This window comes from Nasonia vitripennis, chromosome 4 (genome assembly GCF_009193385.2).
Source record: "Nasonia vitripennis strain AsymCx chromosome 4, Nvit_psr_1.1, whole genome shotgun sequence".
In the NCBI taxonomy this organism is placed as follows: Eukaryota; Metazoa; Arthropoda; class Insecta; order Hymenoptera; family Pteromalidae; genus Nasonia; species Nasonia vitripennis.
Window position 1 is genome coordinate 26,967,747 of NC_045760.1, and position 16,030 is coordinate 26,983,776.

The following is a 16,030-nucleotide window of genomic DNA, read 5'->3' on the forward strand; positions in this document are numbered from 1 at the left end:
AGGATCTTTAATGCGCCTCCGCTGCGCAGTATCGAGAAAGACGCGCCGGCTGTTTACGACGTTGCTGAGAGAAACACTTTAAGCGGCGTCCACAGAGTTTTGTTTGTGGGACTGATTTCGATCGAAATGAGATGATGAAAGGATGAACGTGATGCACGTTTCATATGGTCTGTATTTTAAGCGAATCAATGTAAAGATCTAAAGAAAATCACCTCTCGTTTTTAGCTCTGATCATAATGATAAAAAAGAAAGTCCAATTAATTAATTAAACCAGCTAAAAAAGTATAGCGATATTTCATATTTTTCATCGATTGTAGCATACTTTCAGCTCCCAAATTTTTATTTCGAATCATCCACACTCTAAACCTAAACTTGAAAATCAGGAAGTGAAAAGATTAAAACCTACATTTTAAACTTTTTAGGTATTTAAAAGTAAATGGTATCCTTACAGAGAATTAATTGATGGATTTTAATCTTTATGAAAATCAATTCTACAGATTTACATTTAATTGTAATGCTATCGTCTTGAGGATATCAATCACTTTTTAATATTCATAAAGTTTAAAATGTAGGTTCTCTTTTCATTTTCAGATTTTCAACTTTAGGTTTAGAGTGCAGGATCAAACAAAAATATCCAAAAAGGCAGCAATTTCCCTGAAATATTTAAGCTTCCGAAAATCCAAAAAACACTCCTAAAAGAACAGCAGCGCAGTCAGTCTCCCAAAACACTGCATCATTCGTGTATTCGCATCAGTGTGAATCGCGCCTGAGGCAGGTATCTATCTATATGTATACAGCCAGGAAGGAGGCGCGCGGCTGGCTCAATGGATTGTGGCGGAAATGCCGAGTGCTTATATAGCGCGCTGCTGTCGCGCCTCGTAAATTCCCTCGCGCGCGTGAGCTGTTTCTCGGAACTTTTGCTCGCAAGCGCTTCTTCGCAACCATATCAGGAGTTTGCCGCCTCGCACGACTATATATACAGATCTGCATCTCTCTCTCTCTCTCTCTCTCTCTCTCTCTCTCTCTCTCTCTCTCTCTCTCTCTTTCTCTCTCTCACTGCAGCGGAGATAATTTATCAGTAGGTAGAGGCGCGAGAAAAACACAAGTAAGCATTGTCCACGTTCAACTAATACATCAGGTGGTGTGTATCATGCTCTGATAAAGCAACCGCGTATAAGGGGGGCAGGCGAGAGATCGGATGTCCCGATAAAAGCTCGAAACACAACAAGAGAAAATTGCGAGCGAGTCGCGCGACGAATAGCAAAGCTCGGCGCAATCTATTATTTCTCGCTTGCGCTATTTCCTCTCCCGCAGCTCCTGCGCGCACACGGATGAAATAAAAGACGCTCTTGTGTATAGCTCTCTCTCTCTCTCTCTCTCTCTATCTCTCTCTCTCTCTCTCTCTCTCTCTCTCTCTCTCTCTCTCTCTCTCTCTCTCTCTCTCTCTCGGTTTTCCAGGCGCCAGTTACGTGGCGTCGTCGGGGCTCGTAAACAATCGTAGATATGGGACGTGAGCTTTTGGAAGGACACTGCTGCGCTAAATTATTTAAATGGCGCGTAGAACTTCCGTTTCTTCACGATATGAAACGTACACAGTCGAAAGATTCGATTTTAAAAGCCTCGGCAATTATTTTCTCGTTTACGTTATATTGTATTATACAATGTATAAAAGTCCAGCAGTTCGTCCACAAGAGGCTGACGCTGAGCGCGTAATGTGTGTGTGTGTGTGTGTGTGTGTGCGAAGAATTGCATTTTCGAGATTTGTGCCCGGAATCGCAGCTTCGCCTTAACGAGAAATCGATTCCCCGAGCGCTCTCGCTTTTTATCTCTACAGCCGCTCGCTACGTGTGCGTATGTGTCGCGTGGGATTACTTCGTCTCTACTGGCTGCCTATCCGTCGAGCGACGTCACTGTCGCCACGGCGGCGGCGTCGAGTAAACCGATCCCTGAATGAATGGCCTGGAGATATTGGCTATCCTGGCCAGTTTCGACGTTGGCTTCAGCGCTGATTTACGACCTTGAGATTGTTGCTGGACTACTGTCGTTCGAGAAAATTATCACGAGCAGCGACTTTTAATTTCCGCTAATCCGTGGAAACATTCGCGGGCTACACATCACACTCGGAGGGAAAATAATCACGTTTCACGCTCTCGAAGCCTATTAAGCTTCTCTCCCCTCGCGCAAAAGAACTCGGCTCCATGGAGGGAGAAAGAAAGAGAGAAAAAAGAAAGATCCATAAGGAAGACGAAGTAGGCCAGCTCTACTCGGGGCACATATAATCCAACTGAGCAAATATGAGTGAGAGAGGGAGGGACATGTCCGGGCTGTTTGCCCACGCACACGACGACTCGATTCGATATTCGAGGTTCGATAAACGTGTGTGCCAAGAGAGAGACTGTGTATGCTAAGAAGGTAAACTGAGTGAATGAAACTCTTCGACGGGTAAACGAGCGAATGGAAAGTTTTATTGAGCGGAGGAGTTCATCGTGGATTTTTCTCACCTCCACAGTCTGATTTCTCAGCAATATTCATTCAAAGAAGACACCACTCGTCGCTCGTAATTCCTCGCGTCATCCCCAAAGTCAAACATCGTCAGAGCGAGCAAACGGCTCTCTCTCTCTCTCTCTCTCTCTCACCACTGCGGTCAGTTTCCGCGTCTTCGGCGTTTACGACTCGCAGCTCGCTCCCACTGGAATTAGGCTCGTTTCCCAGGGTTACCACGTAAACGCTCTCGAGCTAACGAGCGTCGACGCTTCGGTCAGTAAAACAGCCGAAAAGCTTCCCAAAGCTTCCTTTCACGTTCTAATACCGTCTGATACAAACGATCACCGGTCGCGTCCGTTTAGCCCTTACACTCGAGCTTTCGGAGAGGCTGGAATAATTGCTGGCCAACGGACGTGCGTGAACACGTATACATACACACACGTCCACTTTGAGCGGCTCAGCTCGTAATCGAGTGTGTGCCGTCACGCATCATTTCCGGACGTCGAGCGCGATTCCGATGCTGCGCGGCCGGGAACGCGATAACGCGCGGTTTGCTCTCTCTCTCTCTCTCTCTCTCTCTCTCTCTCTCTCTCTCTCTCTCTCTCTCTCTCTCTCTCTCTCTCTCTCTATGTAACCCGAAACCCAAATGCTCAGCAATAAATGCAGCCGCGCGTGTATTCGCGGCTGTCACTCATTTTTTTTTTTGCTTTTTCGTGCGGAGAGTAGCTTGTAATTTTTCCCGATTTTATCGGTCACGTCTCGCGTCGATTGACTCGGAGTGTGTAAACAAAGGGAGAAACATTCGCGGTCTTTGATCGACTCGCAATTAGTTTTCCATTACGCGCCGGCTGAGTTTCTTATTCAAACGCGTGTGAAGCTCGATCGAGAGAAACGTCGAGCGCTTGAAAGGGAACAAAGGCAAATGCGCGGGAAAGAAAGGAGAGTACACAGAGTCAAAAGCTCGCTTTTGCGGCGGGCGTTCGATAAGCACAAAGCCTTTGACATTTTCTTTTTCATTCGGAAAATTCACCTGGGGACCGTTTCAGCTTCGCGCGGAAAGTGCATTTGACATTCTTTTCTCTCTAAATAGCGGGGCAGGGGATTGAAAATTAGGGGCGCATTAAGCTTGTCCAAATTTTAATCTCCTATACTCCGCAGCTTGTCTTTTTTTAAATTCCAGAGGAAACTCATTGTTCCCCTGAATAACGAAGGTCAGAATCTTCTACAACGACGAGAGAAAAATTAATTTGCGCCTGCAGCGCTGGAGATTGCAATCGTATCAGATTCATTTCATTCATTTTTAAACCGGCGAGCTTTTTTCCCGTCTCCATTCTTTTTAGATTGGCTCATTAAGCTTGCAGCTTCTTCTTCGGCCCGTCGCGAGTATATTATGCAGCGTAAATAGAATTGTATGAAAATTTTAATGCAACTATCGAGAGGACAGCTCGCGCGCGATGTTTTATGCGGCGACATCAGTGTATACACTCGTGGAATTAATTTAAATGTCACGCGCAGGTTTTATCTCATTATCGCGTGCAGCTCTGCGTTATTTATTTTACATTTCAACTGCGACATTTTGCCCCGGCTGAAATTTGCTCGTCTCAATAATTGACAACTTTACGGTGCGACGAGCGCGAATACCGTTTGAAAACTCCAACGGACGACAGACGTATAAACAAGAAGTAAAATCCGAAGGCTTGAAATTTCAGCTGCACAATTCGAAGAAAAAGGAAAACACTGCGATGTGTCGTGTCGAGTAAGCGCGGCGGTGAAATTTAATGGCCGAAAGTCTCTCGGACACTCGGTACAGTTCCGCGCGCGGCGTCGAAGCCTGTCAAGGGCCGCGCCCAAGGGGCTGACCTGTATTCCTACAGCCTCTCGGACCGGTCCACGCTTCTCGTCACTTGATTGTTTTTATCATGAGGCTGTATACTTCGCCGAAAAAATACAAAAGCCAGAGAGAGAAGCAATATTTTTCCTAGCATCGCAGCCATAATTTTTCCCCCATTTCAGACACGCGACGATAACACGTGTGTAGAGTATATAGATAAGTAAGAAAGAATAACGGCTCACCTGAAACTCGACGCGATAGAGGACCGGAAACTTTCTGCGCAGCTCGCAGAGCTTCGGGTACTGGGCGAGTTCCGTGGGTGCCGTTGGCAATGTGGTTCCGAGGCCGAGTTCCTCTGCTGCTGAAACAAAACCGTAAGAGGCAAGGAGGGTGAGAATAGTGATAAATCGCGAGGCTAACAACAACAAAAACGCGCCCCCGCAGAGATGTACATATATATATATATATATATATATATATATATATATATATATATATATATACAAACGACGTGTCCCAGCTCCGTCGCCATAATTTTCGATCTCAACGGCGTCGCTGTGTACACTTTACATTTACATTAGCTTTCCTAATTTTCCATCCACTCGCTTGTCCCTCTCACTCTTCGCCTGTTTATACCGATGAACCCGTAACGCGCCGAGGGAGAATGCAAATGACTCGTTATATTTTTCGCTTTATATACACGAAGAGAAATGTATCACTAAATATTCCTACAATTTTCATCAAAAATTACTATACCAATATAGTAAAGAGGTCACAAACTCGACTTATAGTAAATTTTAGTATACGGTATAGTAAAATGTCAAATCATCAAATTTTACTATCATAACAATTTTTACTATACCGCATATCAAATTTTGTGGTTGCTCAATCTTTTTAAAAATATATTTTTATCCTTTTCATTTTGTCGTCTGTTAATGTTTCTTCTTTCATTATTTATTTGTCACTTTCAATCTCGCAGTTTAAGAACGAAAGTCGCGTCGCATAGAATTTCTTATAATTTTCTTATAATGATGATAACCTAATTTACATATATCGCAAGCTAATTTATTACACATTTCACATGTCGCAACCTAACAACGCATCGCTAGACTAATTGCATTTATATTTATATATAATCCGATCTGGAAGTTCCTTATATACTAACCGAACAGTTTTTCGTCACTTGCGAGTGGAGTTTACGAGACACCCCCTAGCGGCAGTAAGTGAACAGGCTAATTTCTGTCGTCGGGTTAGTTTACGAGGAATTTTTTAGCTCTGTCGATAGCGTTTTACCGACGGAACACAGTGTGTCAGAGCGAAGTGCAATTTTTACTATATAGGAATGAATGAATATGTCTAATAACACTGGTAGAAAATCTATTATAAGTGTTGGGCGGCACACTAACGTCTGCTAATATTTTATAAGCATGTAACATGTTACTAAATCCCTCTAAACTATTTTTTCATAAATATATTAATAATGCTCAATGTCGTCATCATTGATTCGAATAGTGAATTTGAAGAAAAGTTCAGTATAAGAGTCAGTGGGTTTGTCTATAGTTACAATGCCATTTATTTGCATTATAAAAAAGCTATACAACTGAAATTTTACACAGATACTTATGATTATGATTTAACTGTTTTCATTCATATTTTCACATCGAGGCCCATATGAATTTTTTAATTTAGCGTATCAAATTTTGCTTGTAGACAGTTACACAGAAACTACCATCTCTAGCACATTGTATTTCTGCTTTCCAGTGTATTTTTACATGAAAAAAGTGATAAGTATTTTAGCTTTTTTCTCCATTTTTGCATTTTTTCTCATTCGAAAACTAACAGGTCTAGAAAGCTCATATTTTGCATGTAGATTTCTTTTGTAATTGTGGAAAAATACTTAAAGTTGAATCAAAATATGAGCTCTCTAGTAGCCTTTTTAAAATTCAAACAGCATTGTATAATGATAGACTAAAACTTACTGACTCGGATACTGAACTTTTCTTTAAATTCACCTCTCAAACCTCACCGAGGACGACTCACTGACATTTCAAAAAAAAACTAAATAATATTCACACACTTTATTACTACTTCAAATAGGGTTAGGGTGCCACTTTTGAATACACATGTTGTAATACTACACACTCTTGGTAATGATTAATTTTTATTATAATTTCTTGCTAGTTATATTACATATATTTTATCTGTTATGAAGGTTTCCACATTTCATTTTAAACACCTTAAATATTTCTACCAGGGTTATGAGTTATGACTGTTTTGAGGGTTATGAATTTAAAGCGCGGTTCTGATCTCGTTGCCTGGGCAACCAACCAGCAACCAATAAGAATCACGTATTAAATGCTTCACAACAGAGGCCATCATTTTTTAAAGAGAGGACTGGTATAGCAATTTTTGATAAACGTATAGTAAATTTTCACACAAACATACTAAATTTTCTGCATAGGTCCGAGTTCGTGCGCCGATTAGTATACAGTATAGTAATTTTTAGTGATACATTTCTCTCCGTGTACTTATGCAAGGCGAACGAACGAGCGTTTTTCGCCTCGGTGCATGCGACGACGCGGCTTGCGTAATCTGCTATTGAAATTTTTCGCCGCGCGGCTTTGCATAATACATGCGCGCGGACGTAACGGGAATTTGAAAAAGTGCATGTAACGCTCTTCGAAATGCGCATGCATATATCGATCCCACGTGTGTCCGTGTCGTAAATTATTCTTCAGAGATGGAAAACTGTTTCGCAATTATTTTTCAATGCAAATTAGATCGGAGAGAAAAATAGGTGATCTCGTCGCGTCAACTCCGCGATTGGATCGCGAGCGAAAGAGAAATAAAAGTCGGAACGGGGCTAACGCGGCGTAACATCGAGCATGATATGTTTATACGCTGAAAAAAAAGGAGACGAGTAGTGTGCGGCAACGAGTGGGTGGATGGAGGCGTTACGGCCTGCTGAATTTACAGCTGCTGCTGCTTGTCGTCCGCAGCACGTTCGCTCTATGCGGATCGTAATTTTGAAGTGCATACGCGGGTATATGGGCTTCCGAAAAAAAGGGGATATGGACATTAACATTTATGATGCTGTGAAAAGTCTGAATTTAACGTATGAGGATACATTTTTAATACTCTTATAAAGGAATCTTCGTAGTATGGAGGTGAGCTTTAATTTTTGATAGAATTCAGACGTACTTGAATCACGTGAAATGCATAAAAATTCTGAGGAAGTATTCGTTGTTCCAAAATTAAGCCCAGACAGTTATAGCATGAACGGCCCAAGCACAGGCCCACGAGGCTAGTTTGTAATGAGGTTAATGGAAAAGTGCGTGTGCGCCATCTATCTTCGCAAGTCGAGGACTAAAGATACAGAAGCTGTGGGCTAGTGACCAAGCCTTTTCAAATATATTTTCAAGAATGAACCACATTCAATTTCTGATCATAAACCTGCGCCTACTTCATTTCCCAATCAATTTCCACGTACAGAACATCTTTCTCATTTTCCAAATCCCTTTTAAGCCACATGTCCAAAAGTCTCTCAAGAGCACAACTGATTGAATAATGCATAAGAAGTATATCGATCATGCCTAATAACGCATATATATATATATATATATATATATATATATAGAATCGAAGACATTCGATCGCAAGCTGCTGCGTCGTCAGCTGGCGATCGCGTATAAGCTCCCCCAATAGCAGTATCAATTTATGCACTCGATAATAGCCCTCGCAGTCACTTAGCCCTGGTCGTTCAACTTCCCCCTTTTCCTCTATACGCTATATCCGACGCTCGCATTTTGACTCGACGTCTAACGAGCAATGTCTTACGGCTGGTCTAATACCCATGTATAGAAACGATGAGGGGGGGGGGGGGTGATCAGGGCGAAGCGGCGCCATACAAAACGAGGATTTAATGGAGCCCCCAGCAGCTCTCGCCCTCTCGATTAACCCAAATTTATTCTTGTCGATCTCGCAGCCGCCATCAGATTATTCAACGTAGTATAGCACTACTGCGCTGTGATCAGCGGGATGCTGTCGAATTACGGATTCACGAGACAGAGAGTATTTTTGTTTGCCCGGGCATAACCGACTCTGCGAACGGAGTCTTCCGTGTATCAATGGCCGAGGTAACGCATCGAAGGCAAGTGTAAGTGTACATAAAGCTATACTTTAAATTTGTTTTCTATGATCTAATAAATAAATTTAACCTTTTATACGTCCATAGCTTCATTTGACTTCTTATATTTACATATTAGTATCGTACATATTTCAAAGTTTTTTATAAAATTTTTCTATGCGAAGAAAAATTAGTAAAAATTACAGAAAGAAATAGGAATTTTTACCACCATCGAAAGCGTAATCAACGAGTCCTTTTACAATACCTTACCTCACGTAATTGTAAAGAGAATGCCTCATCACCTGTGTACTTGTTGCGAGAATGAGCAAAATTTGGAAATAATAAAGACTCGACTCGGTCGTTCGACCTCAAAATTCAGTGATCGATCGATCCGTTATGCAGTTTAAAATTCCCCGCAAAAACCAGCGTCCTTTTAATTTTTCACCCCTCGACCGCGTGTCTGCACCACAGCATCCGAATTCCAGTCCGCCACTCGCGTGTATAAAAAGGGCAATTCCACCTCTTTTTTCCAACAGCAGTAGCAGCTATTCGATGTGGAATGCCTCGCGAGCACGTATACAGTACATACGTGTGTACATCCGCGCTCTCTCGTCGGCGCGGACAATCACGCGCGTGATTACGAGTTTGTTTGCGCACGATCGGGCGCGCGATTATTATCCGCGTCGACGACTACTCTCGGGACTTGTTTGCCGACGCGTTACACGCATACTTTTCCGCTGCGGGTTTTTCGGTCGTGATGCTTGCTAATTTGTGCGCCACAATATACGGCTGTTCTCTTTTTTCTTTTTGTCGATGTTAGCGCTGTAGAGCTCAATGCTTTATGTTGTAAATTAAATTGGCGAAAGACGAAACTAGCTGCAACTGTTGGACGCAGAGTCGTTGCAAGCACGCACATAACTCTGGCAATATTCAAACGGGAACTTGGTAACGTGCTTGGTTTACGTGCGAAGCGTAAGTTCCCGTCAACTACATGGAGCTGGAGTTTGATGCGGCTCTTCTCTCTTGCTATAGCTGTAGCTCGCTCTGTGCGGTTGGGACGTAAAAACAACGGGCCACAATTAGGATACACTTTGGGTGGCGCGTCTGAGCTATAGGCAGGCCTTGTTTATTTATTTATTTACGTTGGATCGTGCAAGGAGTTGCGAGGAATGAGTACTTATTGGAGACAGAGATGAGTACAGGTTTGTCTGGAACATGCCTGAATTTATTGACTAAAATCGGCATTGGGTTACGTTCAGATTTTCATATATAGATTCTTTATCTACAGTTGTTAAGAGCAAGATGTGGACAGAACTGTATTATGTGTCGGATAATCAGTAATATATTAATTATGAAAATATGGGCGATGAAGATCGCTATTTTCGGTTATTCAGATTCAATAATTATGATAATTTAAATTCAGCTTTTGAAAATGCGCGCATGTCAAGAAGCTGAACATGTTGGATGGGAAAGAGAAAAACCTATGTGTCATCCCTCAAAATGCTTAGGTATAGTTTGAAACTAAGTGATCCAGCGGCAAGCAAGAATCTTTTTAACTTGAGAATTATAACACGGCAAACAAGAGGAGCTTTCTCACATCGTAAAAATCACCTAAAAGCTAGTTATTTTCAAATCGACTCGTTTCGAGCCACGTTTGTCTAGCTGTCGTTCGCGTTAAATTCCTCAAATTTTGCTAAGCAACTTTCGAATTTCATCTAAGTATACGTTCTGAATAGTTGCCATTATATACACGCGGCCAAAGAACACAAAACTTGGAATAAAGGCTCCTCTCTCCCTCTCTCTCTCTCTCTCTCTCGTCTCTCTCTCTCTCTCTCTCTCTCGTCTCTCTCTCTCTCTCTCTCTCGTCTCTAAAACATCCGCGCAATTCCGGTTGGCCAAACGTTAGCTCTTGGCAAAGCACCGCCGATTCGCCCCGAAGAATAAAAGCTCTCTCTAAGCAAGCTTTCGTCCGTGAGAGCGGGAGAGAGGGACGCGTTTTAGTACTGGCCTAGTATATTCAGACACGTGCGTGTTGACGATGCACGCGAGATTCACGCACGTGTAGAGGTTGAGGCTATCGCTGATCGCGACGGATGAATTGTCAGAGGGAGGTGTGACCGACCGAGGCCGCGAAAGTTTCGGATATTTATATAATATGCGAAAGCTCGCGCTTGAAATTTCATAATATATAACAGCTCATTCCTAATTTTGCGATGTCGCCCAGCCTATACCTACAGCAACGGAATAATCAATCACCACTAGAGCGAAGCTTTCAGGACGATACCTTAGACAATAGTTTAGAAACCCTGTGGGTTAACAAGGTTAAACCCGAGGCTACGTGTGTACTTCCGGAAATTGTGGCGTCGTATACATCGCTGCCGCACGCGCGAAACACACATAATACCGAGACGACGGTCGACGTGGAAAGTCGCGAATTATACGACGTTACTATACCGCGCGCATTTCTATTTGGATTTTCCGATCCCTCGTACGCGTTACGTAAACGCATCCACGTATAACGAAAAGCTATTAACGATAACCGATGCGCGACGCAACGGAAATAAACTAACCCACACACCCGTAGATTCTTCTCTCTATATACATATTACAGAGAGCTATAGCGCACGAAACAATCCCCCGGCGTTCATTCGCAAAAGCACGTCGGGAACCGCCCCTCTTATAGTCTCGGCGCGTTTAGCGATGCAGCTCGAGTCCTCGCGGAGCGCATAATACACATTAGACTCGTTGTTTTGCCCTGTGTATACCGCACTGGCTTGTACTACGCGCTCTGCGTACGGAGAAGCTTATTTGCAGACACCTGCCGTGAGGAGAGCTAATACGGCCGAACAAAGGCGGCTTCCTTGAAAATTCGATATTTTCCCGCGCTAATGGAGCCGTTGAGGCGTTGATTAAGCGATTCTTTTTATCGGGGCGATGCGATGTAATGTTGTTTTTAATCGTCTGAGGTGAAAAAGAGCTACTAGACGGAGGATTAATTCCTAGCGGTTTTATGAAGTGCAGCGCGCGGAGAAAGAGAGAGATGAAAAGGCTTTAAGATTCATTGGTAGTCCGCAAGGGCGGTGAATTTTAATTAAACTCCCAGAATCGCAGTTTATTACACGAGGCGGGAATATGAAAAATTTTTCCGAGCTTTATGCACACACGCACACACTTGTAAGGAGAAATGTGCTTGGGATTACGAGGGACTTAATTTATGGACTTAATTTCGCTAGCCATGCGATAGTGTGTTTGCGAATTTCGTTTACTCCTCAGCGCCGTCTTTTACGACTAAACCCACTAATACAACCAAATCGCGTGTAACATACCAGCCATTAGCAATCAAAGCCCCTGTATCAGTGTCGTCTCTTTGACGCGTAAAATCTTCCAAGGCTCCGCCGGCACGACGTGTAAACAGCGACGCTGCGGACGTATAAAAGCCGTCGCTGCGCGTTGGCCGATCGATATGGCGAGCTTTATGGGTTCGACATTGCGGATCATCGCTATGATGCTACGCGATTTTCGTTCCCTCTCAACACCCTGACCCAGTTGGCAGCGAAACTGCACAGACGCGCGGGAGACGGAATGCGCTTGGCGCCAAGAAAAACTGCCTATTGACTCGAAAGCATAGAGATCTGTATGTGTGTGTGTGTGTGTGTGTGTGTGTAAGCCGTGGCGAAAACACGCCGCATTTTTACGACCCGGATGTATAATGCCTCGTAAAAAGTTCGGCTTCGCCATTTCAATCGCAGGTATACTACTTGCATTAGTTATACACTGTTGTTGATGCCTGTGGTGTATGGATGAGGACGAAAACGTGGCCGAATTATGGGTCGAGGATGAAGATGATAATATACAACGTCTTTGCGCGGCGGGTATATTTCGAGAGCGGCGCAGTTATTCGTGTTATTTATTAACGTTCGACGCACCGGTCTATTTGAGAAAGTTATATATATGACTCAGAAAACGAGAGGAATACGCCGTCTCCTCTGCTCTGATTGTTTTGCGCTGACGAGTGTCGGCCGATGATAAATCAGCCCCGTATTGTTCGACGCGCATATTTTTGAATCGATACATCAATGAAAAAAGGTCTTCTCGATGGAAACCACGTCTGTGTATTCATACTCGTCGACAAAAACCAGCGAATGTATAGAGTCCAATGAATGGCCCTCGCAGTTGCAGTAGAGTAGTCTCTTCCGGCGACGACGTGTGTGTGTGTGTATGCGCAAAGCCAGTCACGCGTCGCGGCCCCGACGCGAATAACTATATGTACATGATCAGCGTCGCTGTTATACCCCCCGCGTTGAGATTGTTGTGTGTATGTGGGAGCGAACGCAACGCGAATGGAGTCATTAGCGATTATAAAGGGACGAGCAGTCGAAAGTTTGGTGGAGCTGATATCGATGTGTCATTTTCAGAGGTTACGTGCGTGAGGGTATAGGTTTATTATTGTTGACGAGGGAACTGATAAGAAGAACGTTTATGATCAAAATTATGAAATGGTCTTTTTTTAAATCGGTTCAGGATCGATGTAAACCAATCAAACCACCACGACAACCAAAAAAAAAAAAAAAAATAAAAATTCATTTCGAAACCCTTCTAAACCTCGTATTTTCAAAAACTGCATTCAATTAAGGCAGCTCGCACGCTCGGGCAATAAAGAAGAAATCAATTTCCCTCGCTCGCTCGGCCGCATCGCGGCGTTCGCCTTAAAAATCTAATTAAAATTTATCGCCCCGTAGGAAGCGCGTCGCGGCCCTTAAAACCGAACCGAGAGAGAGAGAGAGAGAGAGAGAGAGAGAGAGAGAGAGAGAGAGAGAGAGAGGGACAAAAAGAAAAAGCCACGCGCTCGAGGGAGAGAAATCGAGTTTCCTGTATTACTATACCGTACAAGGAAAGGGTCATTTAACCGAATTAACACGAGATGCAGCAGCGGCCGCGGCTGACTTTGAACGGACAAAAAGGGGTGCCTTGACACAAATACCTGCCAATTGGGACGAATCCAACACATACGTGTGTGTGTGTGGCCAGGAAACGGAGAGAGTGAGAGGATCTTCGAGCCACGCCCGAAGGCACGTCTTCGATCCACCGGTGGCTCTGTGGCGCGCTCTCGGACAGATCTAATTAAATTTCGCTCTCTCTCTCTCTCTCTCTCTCTCTCTTCTCTAATCTCCGCTTGTTTATACAGTTCGCCTTACACGCGCTTTGTTTGCCCTCGTGGTCCTTGTTTCCTTTTTTTTTTATTTTTTGCCATTCTCTCTCTCTCTCTCTCTCTCTCTCTCTCGATCGCGGAACAACCGTTTATCGTTTACTCTGCGGAAAGTTTCGAGCTTTTCGCGCTCGTTGCTTTTCATCGGATGCTTCTCTCGCTGCGAAAATTGTATTTTGTTTTTTTTGTTTTTCGAGGACGTGCGGAGTTTTGATACGACGAGAATTTTCGAGCGCGCGGGGATATTTGATGAATTTTGATACTTTCGCAGAAAACCGAGCGAGGGAGCGTGGAAATTGTCTCGCGAAACGCAGCGTGTTTGCCTGCGCGTGTCAGAATCGTCGAAAGCTCTTTATCGCTCTGGTACCATTTTTCGTATAGTTTGTTCGTTCATCTAGGATCGAAGATAAAGAAAAAATAATAATAATAACAAGTTGCGAAAGCGCGTAATGCGTGCGGAGGAAAAGTCCGCGGGACATAAATCCTGTTAAGCTACAAGATGACCATAAATTTCCCGCCGCCGAGTTGGATTCCCTCTATCTCTGTCTCTCTCCCGCCGCTGGAAAAATACTAATGAGAATCTAATCAACGTCAGCAATCCCATACAAGATTAGCGATAATTTACGGCGCGCGGATTAGTCGCACGTGGAAAAAAAAGCTCCACACTATACATGGCGAGAAATTCCGCTCGGAAAAAGCGCTCGCTCTCAGATTTAGATCGCGGCTATATGCGGTGGCCGTATAAACTCAAGCCGTTGAGCGCAACCGCAATCATTAATTTCAAGAGGTCGCTGAGGGATGCCTCTTCAAAGGCGATTGCTCTCTTGATTCCCCTTTCTATATCGGTTTGATTGGCCGAGTTATCAGTGCCTCGCGGAATCGGGTCACGCCTTGCGCGACCTCCCCTCTATACATGTATATATACTCGTGATCCGGCTGTTCTTTATTCATTTCAATTTGCCGCCATCTGCGACTCTCTTCTCTCACCGTGTGTGTTTACCTACGCTAGAGAGATAGAGTTCCGTGTACACATAGGTGACGAATGGCTGGGGAAAAAGCCGTTTTGATTGTCGCGCGCGAGAGCTCCATTGGCTGAAAACTCGCGAAAGCCCTTTTTTCGCGCGCGAGAGCTACCCTATACCATCCCCGTCATAGAGAGAAGACAAACAAAGATTAATGGGCTGGTGTGTATACGCGTGCGCGTGTATGTGTATGGTATAGCCGAAGAAAAATTCAGTGATCGATGGCGAGTCATAAAATGTTTGTATGACCCTGTAGACAGCCATTTTATTGACACTGAAAAACAGCCACGCGCTGTATACTGTGTGATGCAGCATCTTTTGCGCTCGGTGTGTTTTCATTGTCGATTGTGTGTCAGAGCCGCGGAGATTAACGGTATTTACCATTCGTCGGGTTTAAACATCGTTGGAGCAAGTCACCGTGTAATGATGCGATTAACAGACAGCCAGGAAATTAATTGTACGTGTATGTGCTGTAGCGTAAATGTGTGTTAATGGATTTAAGGAAATTAACTGGGTAGAATCAACTGCATCGGAATTTTAATATTGTCAAAAGCACACTCACACACATTTACGTGTTTATTAGCATGCGGGGCTGTTTGTTGGTGCGAATTTGTTTGTTCGTTTGCTCGCCGAATTATCCAGCGAACTGAATTCTATCCGACAGCCAACGATGTTCCTGTTTCTTTCTTTGATTTATCACATTTTGTGTATAGTTGAAAATTTGCAAGGATAATCCGAGTTGGGCCAAACAATTTTATTAATAACTGCTGTTGCATAAGCTAAGCTTAATTTCGATTTGTCAAAACGAAGAAGTCATGGATTGACGTGCCGTGTCTCTAACCAGCGCCGATAGGTGGCGCATAGACGCTTCCCTCTTTCTCGCATCACTATCTGCGCGTTCGGTGCACATATAGCGTTACAGCAGCTGTGTCAAAACTGCCTTTCGTTGGGTTTGCTTGGACTACTCATGCTATAACTACTATACATAACTTGATATGGTCTTAATATGACAGTTTACACATTCGCAAAGCCGAAAAATCGGCAACGAATTGCGATCGGACCCAATCCAATTCTCCACTATACAATTTAACAGAATATGCATTACCGGGAAATCGCATCGATTTTCAATAATTCGATTCCACTCATTCATATCGCTGTAAGTACATCTTCCTACGAATAGACTCCAATTTCAATACCCTCAAATACTCGGAAAATCACAGCTCGTTTGAAACACGTCCAACGGTTAAAAATCGACCACGAATCTCCGTGTACATCCTTCTCATCGTTATTCACAAGCGGCATAAGCAACATCGTCTTCTTCATTAAGGGGCCGTAGCTCGTCGGCGCAATGTTATTCACTG

General features: G+C 43.7%; 1 protein-coding gene across 2 annotated transcripts in view; it reads right to left on the reverse strand.

Annotated features, from left to right (window-relative positions):
* LOC100123063 (receptor-type tyrosine-protein phosphatase kappa) overlaps window positions 1-16,030 on the reverse strand; it is an 86,378-nt gene that overhangs the window by 14,614 nt on the left and 55,734 nt on the right. For both annotated transcript variants that reach the window (XM_016988376.3, XM_008211917.4), the window contains one exon: window positions 4,558-4,673. In XM_016988376.3, coding sequence (XP_016843865.1) covers window positions 4,558-4,673 — 116 coding nt within the window. The remainder of the gene's footprint in view (window positions 1-4,557; window positions 4,674-16,030) is intronic.